General features: G+C 47.7%; 1 protein-coding gene across 5 annotated transcripts in view; it reads left to right on the forward strand.

The window, feature by feature from the left end:
• Positions 1-24,047, forward strand: part of NSMF (NMDA receptor synaptonuclear signaling and neuronal migration factor) — a 73,703-nt gene that overhangs the window by 12,360 nt on the left and 37,296 nt on the right. For all 5 annotated transcript variants that reach the window (XM_067561567.1, XM_067561568.1, XM_067561563.1 and 2 more), the window contains exons 3-4: positions 10,788-11,267; positions 16,639-16,714. In XM_067561567.1, the coding sequence (XP_067417668.1) occupies positions 10,788-11,267; positions 16,639-16,714 (556 nt within the window). The remainder of the gene's footprint in view (positions 1-10,787; positions 11,268-16,638; positions 16,715-24,047) is intronic.

The raw sequence follows: 24,047 nt of genomic DNA on the forward strand, positions 1-24,047 counted from the left end.
AGCATGTATTCCTGATAGCGATAGGAAACATGAATGTTATTTCACTGCAATAGTTTGGCTCTAGATTTATATTTTTCACTTATTGTGTCCCCTGAATTTTCATTTCTTCCTCTTCCCTCTTGTAACTCACTCCGTTTTTAATGTTCTGCATGACTGGCTCTTTTGGTTTTTAACTGCCCCCCCTCAATCTAAACTGCTCCTCTGTCCCCCCACCTCCTATGTTCCACCTTTCCATGTCGTTGTCCCTAGGATCAGACTAGTCCTGCCTTTCCTACTAAAGTCAGGGGAGCCAGAGGCTCTCAGATACAGCAGTGATGGACGCCTTGTGGTTATCTAGGTAGACAGGTGAGTAGAAGGAACCTCATCTCCACTTGAAGTCAGTGGGGATGGCGGTGGTCTCTTGCCTTGAGCAGAGGAAGAGCTGGCAGTGGGGCAGAGCTTCTTGCTGAAGAGCAAGCAGATAGGAGTCTTCCAGCTGGGACACCTTCTTTTTCCAGATACAGCTAAGCCTTCAACTCCGAGGCAGAAACCTGGAGCCCCACCAACTCCCCATCCAGACACCAGCTCCTCCACTGAGCTGCCAGCAGCACTGACTATCCGAATTCGTTCCACCTGTGCTGTGCCCCATGCGCCGACTGTGATATTTCCTTTTGGTTTTATGTTGACAGAGGCTGGGGAGGGAAAGTGGCTGAACCTGTGGCTTTGGCCGTTACAAACTGTTGCTTCATGTTGCACCAGACAGCTGATAACCTATTGTCTTTCAGATGTCGTTTTTTGCCCCTGGGGGGTGTGTGTGTGTGTGTGTGTGTGCGCGTGTCTGGGGTGTTTGTGTGTGTGATAGGATAGGGAGCTGGGGGTGCAATAAATCATTGCAAACCAATTGTATATCAGCAGGATGGGCCAGCTGCCACCGTCTAGACAGTTTGGCGGGCTGTGATTTATTTGGCAGGCTTTGCTTGAGGTGCTATTTTCAATGCTACTGTGGTGGATGGATGCCCAGCCCTCTGTCACTGAAGCTATGAATGGTAGGTAGCCTCCCCTTTCCCTATGGATTTAAATTCCAGTCTTAGGTATATGCAGACAGGACTCTGCAGCGTACTGCAGTGTGTGTAAGTTTAGCAAGAACCATTTTTGTGGGAGGAGTGGAATGTGTTCATTATCGCTTAAAATGTTTATTCTCCAGGTTTTTTGGGGAGGTGGCTCCCTGCTAACTAGACATAGGACTTAGTCATGGTGGCTTCATGAGGGTGAGCTCTTGGGTGACTGGCACTCCAGGTATGTCTTACCTGCTTTGTGTCTTGTTGTGAAGGTGTTTTTCCAGGTGGGTTTGGAAGGCAGCAGTCAGATCTTCTCTGCTGTTGGATAGCCTGTCTTATCTATCACTTCTCTCATGAGAATAACTGGCCATGCTGCATTTGGTTATTGCAGGAATGGGCACATGAGCCATTTTTAATTCCATTGCTGCCATTTTAAAATAGGCCAACTATCTGCTTAGATGATGTGTTATTGGTAGAAGATGATGGTACTGCATCCCTGTGGTTCACTGAGATATCTTTCTGGTGGTCCTTGGATGCTGTGGAGGAGGGGGGAGGGGTGGGCCCCACACTGACTGACCCAAATGTAAACTTCATGCATATCCCCATGGCTGAGAATATAATGCATGTTGTGTGTGTGTGTGTGTGTGTGTGTCTCTCTCTCTCTTGTCAACCTGTCCTTCTTTTCCTGTCTCCACCTCACCCCTTGTTTATCCCCATCAGTCAGGAGGTACCTGGTATGGAAAGGCTGCCAAGGTGAGCAATGTTTTGTGGGCTGCACAAGCATTTTGAACCTCAAACCCCGGTGACCCTCGTGAGCTTTTTGGTATCAGCTGGAGACTTTTCATGTGTGTCCCTGGAGTGGAGTTAGTGCAGAATAGATTGTGATCCTCTGGGGCAATGATTTGCAAGGAAGAGTAGGGAAAAGTTAGAGTGTCAGAGGCCCCAGGTTGAGATGTTGGCACAAGATGGGTATAACATGGGTATAAACTGGCCATGAACAACTTTAGGTGGAAAATGAGAAGGAGGATTCTAATTATCAGTGGAGGCAGGTTCTGGAACAGCCTCCCAACAGGTGACAGGCTGGGGGGAAGTGGGGAGAACAACCTAGATAGCCCAATGTGGAGCTTGAGAAATTTATGAATGGGATTTTATGACAGGGTGGTCTGTGACAGCAGGGAACTGGTCTCCTGTGACATCCTTGTGCCGGCTTCCCTACGGTCGTCCGTTGTGAAAGTGAGAGAGAACAAATCCAGGGCATTAGAGGAGAAGCATTTGAGAAGTACCTCCAGAGTGCAGTGAATAACAGTGCTTTGTACAGACTCATGGGGCCTCCCTCTGGGATGAGGGAAGGAAGGTGCTCTGGATCATTTCACGCTGCCTCGCAGTCAGACAGCTACTCTTTCTGTTCCATCGGGTACATTCGGGGGATGCCAGCTTCGTGAGGATGGTGAGCAGTCCTGGGATAGTGTCTAGGTAGGAGCCAGTTCTCCAGGCTCCCACCTTTATAAAGAAGCTGGCCCAGCCAGTGTGTAAGGAGAGGGCCCCTGAAGCAAGGGAAATTGGACTTACACTATGAGTTAAGGATTAACCCCTCTCGTGCTTAGTGATGTGCCAGGTACATCTGGATAACAGGCCCCTCCAGAGCGACCAGCATCCTTGTTATAGACTCTTGTTGTCCCATTCGTTTAACAGAAGTCCCATCAAACTTCTGCTAAAGGAAACCTGCTAAACAACCAGGGGGGCCACTGGAGAATGGAGATGCTAAAGCAGCACTCAAGGTAGATAAGGCTATTGCGAAGAAACTAAATGAATTCTTTGCATTGGTCTTCACGGCTGAGGATGTGAGGGAGATTCCCAGACTTGAGCCATTCTTTTCAGGTGACAAATCTGAGGAACTGTTCCAGATTGAGGTGTCATTAGAGGAGGAGGTTTTGGAACAAATTGATAAATGAAACAGTAATAAGTCACCAGGACCAGATGGTATTCACCCACGAGATCTGAAGGAACTCAAATATGAAATTGCAAAACTACTCACTGTGATATGTAACATATCATGCAAATCAGCTTCTGTACCAGATGACTGGAGGATAGCTAATGTGACGTCAATTTTTTAAAAAAGCTCCAGAGGCGATCCCAGCCATTCCAGGCTGGTAAGGCTAACTTCAGTACTAGGCAAATTGGTTGAAAGTCTAGTAAAGAACAGAATTATCAGACACACAGATGAATATGATTTGTCGGGGAAGAGTCAATGTGTTTTTTGTAAAGGGAAATCATGCTTCACCAATCTACTAGAATTCTTTGTGGGGGTCAAAAAGCATATGGACAAGGGTGATCCAGTGGATATAGTGTACTTAGATTTTCAGAAAGCCTGTGACAAGGTCCCTCATCAAAGGCTCTTAACGGAAATGGGTGACGGGATGGATCACTTGATGATCACTTGTTCTATTCATTCCCTCTGAAGCACCTGGCATTGGCCACTGTCAGAAGACAGGATACTGGGCTAGATGGACCATTGGTCTTATGTTCTTTAATATAACACGTGCATGGCTCTGTAGACATGAAAGGATTAGGGTTAGAGCTGCTAATCAGACCTTGGCTGAAACTCCATTTCATTAGTTTAGAAGGTAGGACTGGCTGAATTGGTTTACATACAATGAAAACCAAATTGAGTCACTACCCAAAATGGGAACCAAACTTTTTTTTTTTTTTTTTTTTTTAAGGGTCAGAAAATTTTGGCTCACTTTTCCTTTAATTATTTATTTTTGCACAAGGTTTTAGCTGTAAGTGAAAACACTGTGAAAGATGAAGGCTATGTCTACACTGACGGCGGCAAAGTCACTGCCGTCAGATCGACTTATCTGGGTCGACTGAGCAATCAGTGAAGACTCGCTCAGTTGATCCAGAAGTTGACGTACTAAAACCACCTCCTCAAGTGGCGTTGCAGAGGGCGTGCAGAAGAGAAGCACAGAAGTCGACGGGAGTTATGCAAGTTCTTTGTGTACTTTGTGTAACTTCCGTCGATTGCCGCCAAATCGCCGAGGTAAGTGTAGACCAAGCCGAAGAGTGAGAGGCTGTTTACAAGGTCCCCCCCAGGCTGAATAGCAGCAGAGTGCTGAAAATCACATAAGAAAACCTGTTGTCCTGAGGTTTGTAGCTCAATTTTACAGACTTGAGGTTTGTCAAAGCAATCAAACTTCATGGTGCTCTGAATCCTTTGAGGATGAAGAAAAGTCCATGCAAGTGTATGTGAGAGACAGTAGATACGCATTTTTGCAGCACTGGTGTATCTCACTGGCAGCAGCACTCCCTGGGGCTTGAAGAACTTCAGTCTGAGGCTTTGTGAGCATTTCTTGGATCATTTAGCAGTTTAGGCGACAACCAGAGCTCTGCTCTTGCCAATAGCTCATTCACCAAGGCTCCAGATGGAGAGCTGTCCACATCAAATTTTGGTCCGCATGTAGTGGGGAGAGAATTATGTGGTTCTGGTGCTAACATAGAAATCTTGTGGTGGGTGGCAGTAACTTGTCTCCGGATCGTTTTGTCTTTGTCTTAGTGCAGGAAGCTCCCCTGTTATATAATGAATATTGGCAGGTGGACTAAAGGTTTATGGCTGCATGGACACCTTATCAGAAGCAGCTTCAGTTAATTGTCTGTCTCCTCCATGGAGAGCTCCTCCAGCACACAAGAGTAAGTGAAACCCCCTTCCCGCTGTCAGGTGGCCTTACATTTCCTCAAAGATGTTGTTGGTCTCCATCCCGCAGAGGCCGACGCATGGATGGCAGGGGTGCTGTCAGTCAGGATTTAGGTGTCTTAGCATTGTTGGGAGGAGCAGACTTGAAATGGCAGGGAGCTGTGCATTGTGACTGAGATGCAGTGGCAGACTCCATGGGAGCTCCGAAGAGGGATGACCACCGGTGCTGAAGTTCAGGACTGAGCAGCAGCAGCAAAGCTGTGTGATGGTTCAAGATTTGAGTTGCAGGGAGTATTGTGTATCAACAAGACTGAAGAGTGTTCCCAGAGCCCTCTGAGGGAACTTGCTCAGCATCTGTTCTCAGTATGCCTGGTTCTAACCCGTCCTTGTCACGTTGCCCTGTTCTGTCAGACGCATGGTGTGGCTCCACAGCGCACGAACATACAAAAAGTTGGTTTCATTTCCCCGAACGTGAACAGCAGGGTCGCATTTTTGAAAGAAACTACAAGTCCAAGTTCTAACTGCCAAAAAAAAAAAAAAGAAAGAAACACAGAGCTTGTGAAATCTGGGGGGAGAGTTATTTCCTTTCTGCTCCCTAAAATATTGGGGCTTCCCTAGATTCTCATCTAGTGCTGGGTTTGGCATTCCGGATCCTGGACACGTTCAACCTCCATTTGGTTGCTAAACTGTAGTAATAGATTTGCACCCTTTTATCTCCTGCTGTCCTTACTCAATGGGCCAAATTCTGCCCTCATGTACAACCTATGCAGCCTCACTGATGTCCAAGGGTGCTACAGTTATATGGGACCAGGTCCCCAGCAGATGTAGATTGGTGACAGCCAGCTGAGAATCTGGCCCTGAGTCAGTACGACAGAGAGCTCAGTGCAAGAAGGCAAGGGCAAGGCTATTCCATTTCCCTTTTTACAGAGAGATTGTCCAATAAAAGGACGTTGAAAGGAACATGCCATTGGGTCAGACAATGCACTCAGTTTGACCGACAGTGTTTTAAAATTATTTGATGCCGAGAAAGTTCTCTGGAGTCTCAGTGTCTGTTTTTTAGCTGGTGAAAATCCAGACTATGCTGACAGTGGCTGTGAAGTATTTCCCGCCAAGGGACCACCAATGGGCTAACAAATGTTATTCACAGAATTATGCTGGTATCACTGGCAGTGTCTTTGGTGATGCTCATGATGTGAGAGCCATGTGGACCTGTGCTCCATGCAAACGGAGAAAAGAAAGACCACTATGTGCCAGATAGGAACGTGAACACCCAGGACAGAAAGAAGTGTCATTGCCAACCTCCTGAGGAAGGTGTTTAGTAAGTAAAACAGCACGAGAAGGTTGGGAGGCCACAGCAGGATAGATCAGAGGACTGGTAACGGGATGTTGAACCTCAGGCAGTCTCTTGGTGGCCTGTTCAATCCCGCTCCTGTAGGCAGCTAGATAATATCTGAATGCTGTTACCATCTGGTATTTGGTCTGAGGTTTCGTGGTCTTCGTTCCCAATAGACAAGTGTCCACATTATAAAAACCACCAAAACTGACATTAGCTGGCATCAGCCATTCCTGCAGGAGCGGTCAAGCACAGGGTAGACCAGGGGGCGGAAGGCTAGGTCCTCATGTAGCGTTCGTTGGCATCACTCTGCTAAGTGCTGTGGAGCAATGCTGATGAACAGCAGCTGCCTGTCTGGCCCGGAGACTGAGAGTCCATGCATCGTGCCTTTACGTCCATCAGTGCTACCTTGCAGCCACACTGGATCCAGAGAGAGCAGAAATCGGGTTGAAAGTTGGGCTTTAGGAGCCCTAATCTGCCTGCTCCCATATAAGGAAGTGGATGAGATTCTATAGGGCGTACGCTTATTATGTGGTGGAAAGAGCAGGGAGAACAGGAGTGATTAACAAGTCAGTTTGCGCCCTTCCCGTTTGCCTAAAGCGAGAGGCGGGCACAATGCCAGGTTTCCTGAGTCACTGCCCTGGGGCTGGCATGGCTGTCGATGGAGCAGCTGGTTGTGGGAGAGGTGGCAAGAGTGAAGAGATGAAATGAAACAGAGCAGCAGTAACCATGAAGAGGGTGTTAACTGTGGTCTGCTTCAGATGACTCTTAGAAGGCAGCTCCAAAAAAGCTCCTGGTTATTGCTCCTCTGCTCCCTGCAGTAAACATCACCACTGCTAATGTTTTATTCAGCTTTGGAAGTAGCTTTGCCTCTTGTCTCAGCTGTGGCTCGCTCCCCCTCGGGAACAAACCATAAACCCAGCACTCTGTCATAACCAAGCCAAAGCCACCACAGTGCTCTCCTGCCTGGCACCTGAAGCTCCTTTGGCACAGGAGCAGAGGAGAAGGTGGAAAGGGATTGCAGTTGCCAGATGGACTCTTCAAACTCCCTACGAGCACACACAGCGGCAGGACTACTGATGCATAACAGGAGGAGAGATCCAGCACACAGACTCAGCATCCCTGGAATGAGCTTGGCTTCACTTCTGAGCAGGGCGGTGATTTCATGGAGTTGATGGATGCATGAAAAAAGCCCAGTTTTTACATTTTTATTAACTTCCTTTTGTGGATTCAAACTTTCAGTTGATAAAGAATTCATTGAATGTTCCTACTCCCTTTGCAAATGAAATTATTTTTCCTGCATGTAGTTATGAAAGATGTTAAGCATTTGGATAAAAAGAGAAATAACTAGCCACCCGTTTGGTTGAGAGAGACAACACATTGGGATGGCATATGAAGAAGTATAATGTTTCTCTGTGAAAGCTCCTTGCTCTTTACAAGTCAAATCACTTTTTAATTAGGGAAAAGGGAGAGAAGTAGAAAAAGCCATCCATTCATCCCCCCAGTTACCACTTGAACAAATTCCATCACACTTTTTAAATAGTTAGAACTAGGAATATTTTCACAAGAATTTTAACTCCACAATTATTTTGGTTTACCGGCTGAATCATACATCAGACCAGTTCTGCTGTCATTTACACTGGTGTAAATCTGGAGTAATCTGACAGACTGCCGTGTCAATAACTGCAGTTCTGAGAGCAGAATTTGAGACTGCTTAGAAATTCACACTCTACTAACACCAATATGCAGGCTTGTCTGAAAGATTCGCACTGTGACCCTATCAATAAAATGTCAAATGTATATAATGTACTATTTAATGTCAGAATGATGGGATATTTAATCCATGCAAGTAAACCTTTGCGTGGGCATCAAGTATCTATAGCAGTCAGTGTTTTGCTATGTATCACAATCCCTCTAGTCTAAGCAGGGCCCCCCCGTGGGGGGGGGGAGGAGGGAAAGGGTACACTTTAACAGGGCCCGGAGGCCGGCCCAGGCTGCAACCCCCATTACCATGAGGAAAAAAAATGTTCATGGCTCATGAGATTGTGTGTCTGGGATGAGGGGTTGTGGGATGTGTGTAGGAGAGGGTCCGTGTTACAAGTTTGTCCTGGGCCCTGAGTCAAAGTGTACCCAGATAGTGCCTACGAGCACCATAAGATCTAACGTGTAACAGCGGGACATACCTAGCACTGGCCTTAGCTTTTACCGGAGGGTCTGGTGTGTGCAGTGCTTGCCGAAGCTGTGAGTCCTGTGTAGACTGGGTGGAGCAGGAGAAGACAGTGTTGTGTGGTGCTGGCGGTGTTTGCCTAAGGCGTGCCTGCTCTGCGTCACTGCTGGAGGTGGAGCTGAAGACATGGAAGGTTCTAGAGTGAGAGCTCCTTGCTCTGGTGTCTTGCTGCATTCTTAGGGGTGAAGAGTGACTCGAGGCACTGCAGAGTCTGAGCTTGTAATAAACTGGCTTCGTGTGTGATGTCAGGGCTGGACCCAGGGAAAAAAGAGCCTGCTATTGAGTGACAGCTGACGGAGCGAGTGGTAGGGGCTGGTGCTGTTGGTGACAGCGGGCCTATGCCCGATATTGCTGTTACCCGTGGTGCATGTCGGACGGTAGCAGCAGGTTTCCTGAGTGCTGCTGTTCCTTTACACGCTACATGGTCAGTGTGTCACGTGGGGTTTTAGACTCGTGACTCCTCATGGGGAGCAGCCAGACAGTTTGCCACAACACCTCCCCAGTGAATGCAAAGAAAAGATGGTCACAGCTGCCACTGGGTGCAGCAAAACTCTAGTCTCCCTGAGGCCTCTCCAAGTCACAAGTGCAATGAACTGGATGGATCTCAACCTGAACGGCTCCGTAAATACTTCATCCCATAGCCCTGAGCAGGGTGACAAATTCAGCCCCCAGAAACATTTTCCTCTAACGGAACCTAGTGGCTGTTGTGCTGTGCCGGGAAGTGAGTGGAGAGTGATGCAGTGTGCTCAGGGCCAGACATTGCTGGGTTCAGTGTTCAGTCCGTGGTACAAACCATCCAGCATGAGGAGTCCTCACTGCACGTGCAGGATCCACACTTGCCTCCCAGAATCGCAAGCCTCTAGTACAAGAGCCATGGAATGGGCACAGCTTGGAAGGACTCCTTCCGATCAATCCGGACAGCGTGTCGCCAGCACAAGAGCCTCTCCCGCCAACCAACTGGTGCAAAGCGTGGGGATGGAGGGGTGGGGTAGATGAGTCAGTGGAGCAGACTCATTTGCAGATGCATCCCAGTAAATCTTTGTCCTAAGGTTACTCCCTTCATCGAGGGCAGCTCCTGCACTCTCCGGAGGCTAGTTACAGGGCTGGCCGGGTTCTGAACTCTTTTAGAGATTCTTCCTAATCACAGCTCAGCCACTAGAGGAAACGTTTTCATTAAATGTCTAACGAAGTGAAGGTTTGGGTTGGTTTTGTCCGTTTTGCATATTAACGTCTCCTTGTGCTTCTCCTTCCTTCAGTTGGGAAGCAGCTAGAGGGACTCATTAAAAAGTAGTTGGCAGGGAATATATTAGTCATGTGAATGAACTTCCTGTGTCCAAAAAAACCACAAAATGATTGAACAGCTCTCCTGGAAAAGAAAGAAAGGGGCTGACAGATGGGTGGAGACAGCTGTTAGGTCCGTGCAAAGATTAATGCTGAGGTTTCCTGGCATTTCACTTACTGCATGTGCTCTGAAAGGAGATTACATCTGTAATTCCCTTCCACACACTGGGCTTCTCTCCCTCAGCTCTGGGTTCATTTATTCCATACAAGGAGTCATAGCGTCTTCTTTTCCATGCAGCTTCTGTAGGGACGCAAACATGCTCTACAAACACTGATGATGACAGCTTGCTGGTGGGGTCACACAGAACAGGGTTTCCGTCACAGTTCCTCTTTGGATTTGTTGCACATATAGTGAACAGGCAGAAAATCAGCCTGAAATCTCTGATGTTCCCTCTCCCCTTCCATTTGTTTTTAAATAACAGAGGGAAAAAAATCAGTGCAAGAAAATGCCCAGACCATCTAGCTTGTTCCCAGAGTTCAGCGGACATACACCCTGCTAATAGGGGTAGCCATGTCTATATACCTGACCTAGGCAATCTCTGCTTACTGGGAAAGGTCCAAGGCCATGTGCATTGTGGCAGTACCAGAGCCAGGTTGGCCGGTATGTACATCTCTCCATACCATTACCTAGAATGCCTTCCAGCTCTGATCCCTCTTCCGTGGGCATGGCTGGGGTCTGCTCTCTGGGACTAGGCAGAAAGGTTTGAGGTTTGTGCCATGTGTCGGGGGCACTATCCTGCAAACCTCACTCATGTAAGTAGCCCCTATTCAGGTAGGTAGCCCTGTTGAAGTTGATAGGGCTACTCAGTTGAGTAAGGACTGCCCCAGTGAGTAAGCATTTGCAGGCTCAAGGCCAGAACCATGAAGATGTTCATTCCCCTGCCTTCAGCTTCCAGCCCTTTCTTGTGTTTGGGACATTTGGAAGGAAATAAAATAAGCAGAAGTGCAAGAAATGCTTCTTGTTTCAGCACCAGTTGTTGAGGTTTACAAGGGCACAGGGTACACATTCTGCTGCCTAGTTTCATTAGGTGTATCTGCCCTCCTCTCTTTCTCCCCCTTCTACACAGATAACACAGGCTACAGCTCCAAAGCATCTAGAGAGGCTATGGCAGTGCCAAGGATCTAAGTGATAAATACCGCGTGTGCCCTCTGTTTCAGATCACCTCTTAGCGGACTCCTATATCGGACAGGAAGACTCCCCTGAGATCCAGCAGGCAGCTCAGAACAAGCGCAGGCTCTCCGTCATCTCAGATGGCAAGTTTGAGAGGAGCTTCTCTGAGGAGCGGGCTGAGAAGATCCCGAGCGAGGGGCCGAAGGCACAGGTGTATACCATCTCCGGTGAGAGGCCGATGCTGTCGGACCACGAGAATGACAGCATGGAACTGGTGGTGATGAAAGGCCCGGGGCGAGAGCAGTGCCACCATAGCCAGCCCCTGCAGAGCGCTGGCAGCTCTCACAACATTAGCAGGCATTGCAAAGGCTGGGCAGGCAGTCGGCAGGGCTCCAAGGAGTGCCCAACCTGTACCCGGTTGGCAGCCCACTCCCAGCACTCCTTTGACTTGGAGCAGCACCAGTCCAGCGAGACAGGCTGGCGTAGGAAAAAGCTGGAGAGGATGTATAGCGTTGATCGAGTGTCTGGTAAGTAAGTGCGGGCGTTGTGTGCGCGAAGGGTACAATGGTTCCTATTGACATGGACTGCTGCATCTCTCCCCTGGCTTCAGAAACGAACATCCAGGGAACAGTGATTGCCTAGAGGACTTGAACCAGTATCCCTTGGGCTTCCCGTCGGATGCTTTGCTAGTACGTGGTACCAGCGCTGGGCAGAGGGAGGCGGCAAAACAGTGAGCACAGAATTAGTGAGGAGAATGCAGTGTTGGGATCTTCTGTTTGTCTGCAGTTGCGAGCTCCTCAGAATGGGCAGCACCCAGCCTTAGACTCCCCTTATGTGACCGATGGGAGTCAGCTCCCAGCCCGACAGCAGCACTAGGCGATGCCATAGAGTGTCCATAAGGAAGCCATTGCACGGCCCTATAAACGCTGCATGGTGATGCTGTGAGTGTCTTTAATGGGGCGCTCTATTGGGCAGACACTATAGAATTCTGTGACATGCTGCTTCCCTGTCAACACTAGTGAGGGTGGAGTGACACAATTCAGTGCTCCCTTGCAAAATGACACCATAGAGTGAGTGCCTTTCTATAGACACCACAGAGTGATACAAAATTGTATTTCTTCCCTCATCAGTGGTCTGTTTGCTCTTCAGACCATGAGAGTCTTCAGGCAAAATGACTCACCATGTCCTCATTGGGGGCTAAGAAATTCTTGATTTCTTTAAAATCTAAAGCTTCCATCACATTTTTCATCTCAATTCATATGCTATGTGTGTTACCTTAATGCAACACTTGTACTTCTATCTCTGTATCTAGTCTATGCCAGTAAGAAAGGAAATGGCTGACTGTGGCAGAGCTGCTGATGTTATTTCTTGACTATTTTTTACAAACAGTACTGACTTTAAGAGACAGGCATCAAATTAGCTATAGGAGGGCTTGGGTCTTGTTTGCAAGAAGAAGAAAATATAAGAGAACTCAAATGATGTCTCTTACCTGATTCAGACCCATATCTGTGTGCATGTAAAATGTCATGAAGATTACGTTAGGGACCACATTTGCAAACCCGGCTGACTGAAATTAGGCACCAAAATTCATACGTAGGCTATTGTAAAGAAAAGTCCCCTGATTTTCAAAGGTGCTGAACCCACAACTGCCAGTAATATCCCTGGCCATTGAAAATCAGGGCACTTCTATTTAGTATATATCATACGGATATCTGTGTGTAACCTTAGAAACCCACATTTGAAAATGGGGGCCTTAAGTTATCATTTTGGTTTCTTCATTACAAAAAATGAGAAGAGTTTTCCTTCTTTTTTGTCTCCTATGACTTTGCCCTGGTAAAGGATTGTTTTGTGTGTGATGACAAAGGGAGAAGGGTTGTGTGAGAACACAATAAGAATGTCGTTTCTGTGGCTGTCTTGTCAGAGAGGGATCCCAGCTTCTCTTTTGGATTTGGTTTTGTATAGGTAGTAATGGGAGTACTCTGCTACTAATTGGAATCCAGTGTGAGCCACCAGAGCGTCTTTGAGTTGGAAGGTAAAGGGTTAATATTCTAAACTTAATATATTTATGCTTTTAACCTTTTTTTTGGATTATTAAAGAATGCACTTTGCAGGGATGGGGCTCTTACAGATCAATTGATCCAAAACAATGGGACAAAGTCCTGAGAATAGTAGGCTGCTAAATTCAGTTGTCAACATCACTTACTGACAAACAACAACAACCCCCCAAGCCAAACAAATGCTGTACTCTGAAGATGCCGTTTTCCATTCTGATCTTCTCATGCAGACTTTGCCTCCTAGGAATTTAAGTGATATATTTTCAGCAATGCAACATTGTGAAGACAAAGGGCCTCTGCTAAACAGATTGCCTTTCTGAAAATGTACTTCTGAGAATGAGACAAGGAATAAGGCTGTTTACTTTGAAGAACTTGAACCAACTGGGTGGCATTGGGCCTGATCGTGCAAAGCCTTACATTAATAGTACTTACTCATGTGAGCAGTCCTGCTGAAGTCAGTAGCACTATTTACACGAGTAATGATTATGCATGTGTGTAAGGAATTTGCAGGATCTGGCTCTTAAACCTCAGTGAAAACAGCAACTTCACATTTCTTGATATAAACTGCATCCTTTTTCCTCACTGATTAGTGAAAGGCCAGTCAGCTCCTGTCACTTCTTATGCTGCCTTCTTAATGGCAAGCAGAAACCTCAGTCGCTTGCTCATCTGTGTCTTATTCTGTGACTCAGTGACCTACTTGTGTCCTTTGCAGAGAGGGGCTCTATGACTTGTCACACAGCCTGAAAATGCATGTCAAACGCTGCCCTGGTGTAAACAGCCAACAGCTGTCCTGTGTGTGTGTGAGAGAAGATTCGTAACGCTCTCCATATGTACCTTTTGGTAGAGATGTGAGGGCCTGGGGAAAAAACTAGAAACTTTGGGGAAAAACAGGTTTGTTTTTTTTCTTTTTTTTTCCTGGGGCCTGGTATGGAAAAAATTGAACTTTTGGGAAAAATTGAAAAGAAACTGTTACGTGGAATATTTTCTCTCAGAATAAACAGTAAAACAGAAAGGAAAGAAGGAAAACTTGAGCTATGCTAGCATTTCCCAGAATACATTAACCACTGTTTGTTGTATTATGCTGGATCATAGGACGACTAGTTATGTCTGCTGTTACAACGCACTAGTGGTGGTGTTACTATAAAGTTTGGATACATATCCAAATTTACAGTCCTTCCTTAATACTGTGCTTTTGTAACTAAATGATAGGGATGTTCATTTTCGGAGCTTTTTCTCTACAAACATGAATTTCTTCTGTATTTGCATGGCAATGCCAGGTCAGCTCTATTTATATACTTTTTCTGAGCCCAAAAGATATAACCTTCCTTTTTGTTTGCAACAGAATTGATGGTTTCTATTTTCAACTTTTTATATATTTTTCCTGTTCACCTTAGTGTGCAGTTGTAACTCCATCTCTAATACTAGGTATGTTTGTCATTGTTCAAATCCAAACTAAAGAATTTATACTTATTTATTTCATAAGTGCACCAAACAGTACTTTTTATGTGAACACTAAATTATAGGTAGTACATGTCTCATTCTTAAAGAAGTAAGTAAAGTCTAGTTTTGATAAGCAAGTAACTACTGCAGATATTTCAGTTTTCCCCCAAAATTACATTATTTTCCAAAACTCCCCTGGAAAAAAACTGCTTTTTTCCCAGACCTTCAAAATTTCTGGAAATTTTATGCCCCTTGTTTTTGATGGGTTGATTCTTAATTGACAAGTTATCATGCTCTTTCCAAAATCTTCAGTGATCAAACCCCATTGTACATATTGGCACCACATCCTGAAAGTTTTCTCAGTCCTTGGCTACACTCCGAGTTACTTTGGTCCTCAGGGGTGTGAATAATCCACACCCCTGAACAGGGTAAATTATACTGATCTGAGCGCCGGTATAGCAGCTCTCCTGCTGACACAGCTAGCGTCGCTCGAGGAAGCAGGCGTTATTAAATTGACAGGAGAGCTCTCTCCTATCCGCTTATAGCGTTTCCACCACAAGCACTACAGCGGTGCCACTCTAAGTGCTGTAGTGCCGATGTAGCCCCAGACTGCCGTCATTTCACACTTGTACTTTAGTGTTACTGCCAATAATTAATCCCAGAGATTAATTAATCTCATTAATCTCCAGGAAGAGCACTGTGCCTCTGTCATTTTTTGGTTAGCTCCATTGTATGATTGATGTTTACAACTCTCAGTTTACACTGCAGCTCTCAGATTGGGTGTATTAAGACCTGCTTTAAGTAAAGGAGAACTGCGTGTTTATAAACTAAGGTTTCCCCTACCAGATGAGCCCTGGAGACTGAAATCCTCTCTCTAATTACTGAGCAGGTGCAGCAGACACGTCCCTGCTGCCCCTCCGCCTCACCCCTGACATACTGGTACTTCCTTTAGGGGTCAGAGTATAGTTCAGGCCTCATGTTCACACTCTGCTGAGGCTGCCTGTGGGGAGGGATGGGGGGTAATTAATGTCTTTTGTGATGTGGACACCTGTTTTTCAGGAAGTAGATTGAGACCACCAGCTCCCTTCATCCAGGCTATTCCTGGAGCCATTCTCAGATGGTATTGACTGTTGCCCGTAATTTTTCTGGTTTGAATCTGAATCACTGACCTAGAGCTGAAAACTTCCATAGCATAACCATGATCCATCGCACTATCAAGCTCTGAGGCATCCAGTCACTAGGAGCTCTGCATCTAATCATAGGAGAGCCAGGAATTGAGAGCCCCACCTGACAGCTGTGGGTCCAAAGATCACCAAGAGCTATAATCTGGGTCAGATCTGTGCTCCCTTCTGCACTGGTTTCCTGGTTGAGTCTGGTCTTCCCAGAAGTGCAGTGCGCAGTAATGATTTTGCTGCAAGATCTTAGCCATTAGCACCAATGATGTGGAGATCAGTGTCCAGTTGCAAGGGAGCTGGGAAATAAGCAGCCATTGGTTGGTGAAGGATAGTTTATACGCAGAGGGGGCCAAGTGAGTGCTGAGGTATCTTACAGGTGCCTCCTGTCTCCCTATCTGATGTTCTGTTTGAATTCTAAAATGGAGACAGTCCAGATATACACAGCTAGTGTATCTGGGATCCCTGCCTGAGATGGTTCGTGTGGAAGCGTGAAGGCAAATTTAGAGAAATGCCGCTCAGGATTAGGCTCATACGTGAAGGAAGGCAGCGGTTCTGGTGTTTCTGATAGTTTGTTGTGGACGGTATCTGTCACAAAGAGTGCGGATTCAGAGTAAGCAGTGGCTGGAGTGTTTGTATAATGAGAGATGTTTCTTTTGCCTTCTCTTTCTCTGTTCTTCAGATGTTTTTTTTCCCTGCACTACCTGGCTTCTGACTTTTCTGACTGCACTATTTAGAATTTCACCCCACCCACCACTCTGCTTCCCACCAATCACTATCTCATGCCCTACACTGGTGACATAATTTCCCAGTTTTCCTGTCTCAAGAGGCATCTCTCTCCCTGTGCTCGCTTCCCTTCAGAGTCCAGTAACATGTTAGGCAAACACACCCAATGAAATACAGCCCAGTCCGTAAAGTACATGGCAGTAAGCTGTGAACGTACACACACAAACACCAATAGGTCTCCTGTCCCATTTAGCACAGGGCGCCAGTACCAGTGTGCACAGGTGTGTATTTCAAGCTCAGCTGCTCTTTCACATTACAGGAGTTCAAGACAATTTGTGTTGGCGTGGAAGAAGTAACAAACTGTGGTTAGAGTTCTTTCCTGTGAATAGGAAGAAACTGTCTGCCTTCAAGTGTGTTTGGCCATTCGGAAGAGCTGCTGTGGGAGACTGCTGTGTGAAATGCGTTTATCTTGGATGGACACTCAATTTTAGCTCTGTCTCTTCCAGATGATGTCCCCATACGGACCTGGTTCCCCAAGGAGAACCTCTTCAGTTTTCAAACTGCTACTACAACTATGCAAGCGTAAGTGAAACGGCTGTTGCTGCACCAACCTCTTTTTTTTCCTCATAGTTCGTGTGTGGTCTGTGCATGACTGCATCTTAGAATGTCAGAGCTTAGGACAGCGAAGATTTGTGTCTGGCACAATGGTATGTTTGGGTGAGTGGGGCTGTGAGTGACCTATGCCTTAACTCATTCATTTTCTTACTCCTGTCCTCACTGACTTGCTGACGCAGGCTTGTTCACTACTTCAGTCATTAATTCTCTCTCCCCTGTGTACTCAGACTCATTCATTCCCTCCCTTTGTTAATTCCTTTCTCGATTAGCTCTCTAACTTCTTGTCTGCTTGATGTGTGGGCAGTCTACCCTGGTGTGTGGTCTGTGAACAGAGCTGTCGATGTGATGTTATTTCTACAGGAATTTCAGCCCAGCCCAGGCACTTGTCAGTTGTTTCTTTTGCTGCTGCCACCTTAGCTGAGGGCATGAAAATAGGGGGCTTTTGCTCTTGTCACTGCTGGGGGAGGCCCTGGGCTCCATGGCACTGTCTCGGGGCCTGTGATTGAGGAAGAAAGACAATGATATCTAATAACCAGAGGGGGGAGATCGGATTAGCAACAGCTAATGTCAGCTTTGTCCCCTCCCACCCTGCACTTGGGCTATTGTGTGCTGGGAGGAAGTTGTCACGAGGAGGCCGAAGAGAGCAGGAAATGGTTCCCATCAAGGCTGTTGACAGGAGCATTTTTCTTTCTTTCCTTAATGAAATCCCTGAAGTGTATCCCACTGGGCTGAAGGAACAAGAGTTCCAGTGACCAGCAACATGTGATGGAGGGGGAAACGGAGGGAGACTTCAACCCATTCTTATGCTCTTCCCTCTCTCCACCGGTGACACTTGGAATGTGTCTTCCCCACCTTCACTGCCCCCCTCTCTTCCCTCTCCATTGCTCCCTCTTCTCCCCACTTCTTATCTGGCTTCCTTCTCTCCCCCCATGTGAGGATTGCAGGTCTCAAAACCAAGTTCACAGGCAATGCGCAGACCTTGGCAGCCACCCGGCAGCTCACCAGAGCCCCTGGAGAGGGGTGCGAGCGGAATCCTAGCTCACCTGAGGCTCTGCCTACAAAAGCTCCTGATTGGGGGAGACGTTCAGCCCCACCAAATGGCCTGGATGCATTACTCAAACCAGAAGGAGGCACAGGAAGTTGTCTGAGTAACTAGGGGAATCCGAACTTGGCTGCTAGCGTGGACTCTGCTTACTAGCCTGACTTCAGAGCCCTGCCTTCCCACCAGTTCCCGCCCTCCTTATCCCAGATCTCCATCTGCTCCCAGTTCCCATTTTCCTGCCTTGCTCCAGGTTCTCGCCTGTAGGCCTGGCCAGGGATTCCAGCTCCGACACTTGGATTGGCCCTGACTCCAGCTCTGGCTTGCCCCTAGTTCTGACTCTGATTCTTGGCTTGACTCCAGCTCCAGATCCTGCTCATCCCCTGACTCTTACTCCGGCTTCTACCCCTGGCTTGACTCCTGACTGTCTCTGACACTCGGATCTGATTCCTGGCTCCCAGCTCTATCCATTACACATGACTGCCCATGCCCCAGTACTTACAGTTTGCTCGGACCTACTCCTCCTAATGGGTCTGTGGAGGATGGACCCCATGGCCCAGGGGCCATCGGTGCTGCACAAGCAGGTGATCTGCCTCCAGAAAGGCAACTGAGCATTGTAGGCATAGAACTTGCAGCTGGCTGCTGAGAATCAGGCATTGTGGTAGCAGCCCATCAACTACAAGCAGAGAACGCTGTGTGCCGGGGCTGTCTGGCTGCGCTGTCACCCAGGCTGGGACCTGCTTTTCCTCTGCCTGAGCTTTGATGGGAGCTGCTCCAAATTCTGAGGCTGCCTGACCTTCATGAGCTCTTGTTCTTGCTTCATCCTCAGATGTACTCTTGTGAGAAGGACAACGTAGACCTGGTCATCAGCCTGCTGACTGGGGAAACATTGGGTTGGAGGCTGTTGGAAGCCAGACTGGGATGCTGTCCAGTAGATGATATCAGTCATTTTCTACAGCTCCAACCGCACCCCTTGATACTGGATTCTGCGCCGCCAGTTGAGTCAGTGTAGGCAGACCTGGTGCACTGGCAACTCGCCCTGAAGAGAGGGATCGATAGTAATACCTTACCCTGTCTTACTACTGTGTTAAGCTGTGCCATGCTATCTCCAGTTGCCCCATGAGGAGCCCAGAATGAAGGAATCTGTGAAACAAGCCAGCTCAGGCTAGGTGAAGGGGGCTAGCCTGGGCGTCCTGGCAGAATGTTCGTTCCTCTGCTCCCCAAACTGAGGCCCTGACAGGAGGGCATGCTGGCTCCCGTCGACTGGCACTGCACCCACAAGTACCACTTGACTTGCGAATCCTGGGGCACCCCCAACCACTCCATCTGCAATGGGCTCTCCTTGACTTGGGAGCAGCAGACAACTTCATGAACATACAATTAGCCCGGTCACTACAGAGTCTGTTCAACACCTAGTAGAGATAACTCACAGGTCCCTCTTATCCTCCAAACCAGTGGCCACAGAAACTGTCCCTCTGGAGGCTACTATCCAAGGGCATTGAGAGATCCTACAGGTCAGTGCCATCCATTCCCAGCACTTCCTTCTGGTTCTGGGTATCTCCTGGCTGGCCCTCCACAATCCCCTTATCCACTGGCATGAGCTAAAAGTCAGCGTTTTCTCAGAATTCTACCAGCAGCATTGCTTGACCCCAGGAAATGGGTGGCATGCAGTAGTTCCCTGCTGATCCCAGTCCTTAACTTTAAACCCAATACAAGTGATTACACTGAGAAGAGGGGAAAAACCCCCACATATGCCTTGCCCTGGCACTGAGACTGTGATTGCTCAATCAAGCTACAACCTGGGGCAAACATTCTGTTCAGACGTACACACGCCATGTCTGAACCCTGGCTATCTGCTGTGCACACCTACCTTTTAGGAGAACCTAATCATGGGCTTCATTCATAAGTCCACCTCACACATTTAAAAATAAAAAGGTGGTCGCTTCTGACTAGGCATGCACTATTGGGCCCTGAATCAGTTTGTTATTAGAAACCAATATCTGTTACCACCAATCCCCATGCTAATGGACTGCATGGGCACAGCTTGGGTGTACGCAAAACTAGCCCTCCGGAGGGGCATCTAAGGTAGTATGTGTTGAGCTGGGAATGGATGGAAGATTGTCTTTTGAACTTGTTTGAATAGCTCATGGTGCCTTTTGGTTTGGCCATGCCTGTGATGTTCCGACATTTGATTAATGATGTACTCCAGGACCTCATGGGCCAATACATGGTAGCTCACCTGGATGACATACTTATGTTTTCAGACAATGCTGAAGAACACTCCATGCATGTCCTTCCATCCTGAAGAGGCTATGCCAACATGACTTCTGTGCTAAACTAGAAAAATGCCCCTTTGATCAGCCCTCCATAGAATTCCAGGGATTCGTTCTGTCCCCCACTGATATTGAAATGGATCCATGCAAAGTAAAGGCAGTCATCACATGGGCAGCACCATGGCACAGTTGTGACCTACAGTGTTTTCTGGGATTTGCAAACGCCTATTGGCAGTTCATTCCGAGGTTTTTGGAATGGATTGTTCCTTTCACCACCCCACTCTGCAAAAACACTGGTTCCTGTGCTCTCCCGAGGCCCGGCAGGCCTTTGAGCAATTAAAACTCGCTTTAATTAAAACCACCCCTCCTATATTGGTCCACCCCGATACCACGCAAGCTGCCATCATCGAAGTGGATGCTTCCAATCTGGCACTAGGAGCAGTGCTGTCCCAATGACATGGTCCTCAACAACTGCTGTATCCATGTGCCTTTCACTTCAGGAAAGTCGCATACATGGAGCAAAATTATGAAATTTTGGACAAAGAACTCCTGGCAGCTGAAACTGCCTTTGAACGGTGGCTCCACTGTCTAGAAGGGGACCGGTACTCTGTCCAGGTGTACACTGATCATAAGAACCTGAATTATTTGCATAGGGCTACGGTCCTCTGCCAACAACATCATCAATGGGCCTTATTCTTTTTGTGCTTTTATTTTCGTAATCTCCTATAGTCCAGGACCCAAAAATAGCAAGACCGATGCTCTGTCCCAGAAGGGAAAATGTTACGCTGATCTAAAGAACTCTAACCCTAAAACCTCCTGCATCCTCAAATCTCATAACTTTCTGGGCCTGCCTCCCCACCAAGAACTGTTTAACCCTCATACCATCAGCCTCAGCCCATGGGATCCCTCCAGACGAACAGGAAGCCATAATTAGGGAACCCCACAACCTCCGAGACGGGGTAATTTTATGTGAAAGGACATATATGTTCCCCCTGGACCTCCAAGGACTGCCACCCTACAAGTATGTCATGACTCCCACTTGGCAGGATGGTTTGGCTGCTTTAAAACTCGGTGCCTGGTCTCTCATCTCTTTTGGTGGTCTCACCTGAGGGCCACAGTACAGGTCCATGTAGTCTCTTGCAATGTTTGCACCCACTCCAAGGTACCACACAATAATCCCCTTGGATTCTTTCAACTCCTCAAGGCTTCACCTGGCCCCTGGAAGTCATTGCCCTAGATTTTGTAGCAGAACTCGCTGAGTCTAACAGGTTCATGACCATTCCGACAGTCAAGGCTCATTTCACAAAGATGGCTCATTTTGTCCCTTGCACTGGTCTGCCCTCTCCTAGGAAGCCTCCCAGCTCTGGGTGGATCAAGTGTCTGCCTCCATGGCCTTCCAGAGTGCATCGTCTTTAACCATGGTGCTCAATTTATCTCCTGCTTCTGGGGAGATGGTCTCCAGATTTTTGAGTCTCTCCTCTGCCTATCATCCCCAGACAAACCAACCAGTATCTTCAATGCTACATAAACTTCCACCCCAATGACTGGTCCTTGCTGCAACCCCAGGCAGAGTTTGTGTACAGTGATGCAGAACACACCTCGAGAGAGCAAAGCCCTTTACTTTCAAACTACAGGTTCCACCCTCATTCTACCTGAAGTACCCACAACTTCCCACAACCCAGCAGCCCTGGACTGGATACAGCAGATATGTCAAACCCAAGATGACCTACACCAGGAGGACACCAAGAAGTGCTACAAATAATGTATGGGCTGTGGATGAGAGGAGGGGCCCATCCTTATGGTAGGTCAGAGGATTTGGCTCTTAATTAAACGACTACATGCGGACAGGCCATCTAGTAAATTGGACTTCCAATTCCTTGGCCCCTACTGAGCTCACCTGCAAATTAACCTATCACCTTTGATCTTGACTTAACCCGTTCCCTCTGAATACATGCAATTTTCTATATCTCTCTCCTGAAACCCCACATTCAGGACCCATTCCCACATTGCACCTTACTTCGCCTCTGCAGTATGTGTTCAAGACCGCTATGAGTATATTGTCCATGAGATCCTTGAGGCCAGAATCAGAGGGGGTAGACTCTGGTGTCTTGTAGATTGGAAAGGCTACGGACCTGAAGAAAGCTCCTGGGAACCAGCAGAGAACATCCATGCTGCTGACCTGGTAAATGCCTTCTACAAAAATCACCCCGGAAAACCCAGCTCACTACCACCCGGGATGGGAGAGAGGGTGATGTGAAGGATCATGGGTCAGACCATGGCCACCATCCAGCATCTCACTGGAGAAGGGGACTAGTGGAGCTCTAGCTCTCTAAGTGCTCCGCCTACAAAGCTTGTGATTGGGGGAGATGTCCAACCCTATAGATTGGCCTGGATGTTCCACTCAAGCCAAAAGGAGGCCCAGGAAGTTGTCTGAGCAACTAGGTCAGGGGTTCTCAAACTGGGGGTCATGACCTCTCAGGGAATGTCAAGGTTATTATCAGGGGGTCGCGAGCTATCAGCCCTCGTGCATGCCAGTAAGAATAGCATAGCATGGCGGGAGTCATCATTTTTGTTGGGAAGGCCATCACAGCTTGAAATATTTTCAAAGGGAGATCCAGCATAAAAAGTTTGAGTATCCTGAACTAGGTGAATTCCTGGCTGGCTGCCATTCACTACAGACGCTGCCTACTAGCCTGACCCTGATCCTTGCCTTCCAGGCTGTTCCCGGTTCCTGCCTCCCATCCTGTTCCTGCCCGGGTCCCTGCTCCTATGCTGTACCCCTGGCTCCCAACCCCTGACTCATCCCCTAACTCCGACTCGGGCTGTAACCCTTGGCTTGCCCCTGTGAGGTGTCGCTCTGGCTCTGACCCCTGGCTCCCCAACTCTAATCATTAGGCATGTCTGTCCACGCCCTGGTCCTTATGCCGTGATCCTCCCTCCACTTCGGTACTGAGGGGCTAACTCCAGCTCTGAAAGGAAGCCAAAAGCTTCTCCTGGGATATTCCCGAAGCCAGGTCAAAAATGTCAGGGGTCCGTTCTCTGGTAGCAGGGCAAACGTCCCTAGAAATGGTGAAGGGTCGGATCCATTGCTGAGGTGTGGAAGAGGTCAGGACCAGAGAACAGTTTACACCCACCACCTGAGCTGGATCACTGCATTGCCTGGCTGGCATATGAACTGACACAGGGGAACACTTTCTGATCAGAACTGGTTAGCAGGTTTTGGTTAAGACCCGTTGGTGAATTCAGATTACGTTTTGTTGGCATGCTAGATTCACTCCAACGGGTGAGTGTGGGCTTTTCATTCTGTGTCCACCACCTTCGCTATGCTCCTCTCCTCCTGGAGCTTCTTTGTCCTACTCCTCCTTAGCAGCCCTTCGTAAGGCTGAGAAGACAAGGCACGTGGAATTCATCAGCACCACCTGCCAGCTAGGCTGCCGCCTAGGGCAGGCCTGCCGAAGGCAGCAGCCTTGGCACGTTAGAAGTAGCTTAGATAGATATAGACAGGTTTAAGGAGCCCCAAATGCTGTCTTAGAGGCTAATTTCATGGATTCTCACTTCACTGTTTGCAAATAGCAGTTGATAAATATTTCCAATAAGCTGCATTTCACAGACTTAATCTAATAAACCAAACACCCACAAAACAAGCAGGCATTTCCTCTGCCTCTGGGAGCATCCTCCACTATCCCCAGTCATCTTTGTTATGGGAGGGATTTAGCATCATGACATGGAAACGCGGTTAGACTGCTGAGGATCAGAATGGACCCCTCAGTGCTTGTGTGAAACCAGAGCCCAGACCTGGAGCTGTTAGCGTGTGAACCAATCATCTTTGTGTGAAGAACGCTGCTTTGAGGACACTTCTTGGAAGGACCCGTGGAAATGTGCAGCTATCTTGGTTAAAATATCTGGTGTTCAACTCTGTTCCTTCCATCCCAGAGACATGGCTCTGAGTCCCCAAGCTCCCTTTCCAAGGACAGGTGGTGGTATAGTA

Source organism: Emydura macquarii, unplaced genomic scaffold (genome assembly GCF_026122565.2).
Source record: "Emydura macquarii macquarii isolate MOO-44397 ecotype Brisbane River unplaced genomic scaffold, CSIRO-AGI_Emac_v2 contig_2417, whole genome shotgun sequence".
NCBI lineage: Eukaryota > Metazoa > Chordata > Testudines > Chelidae > Emydura > Emydura macquarii.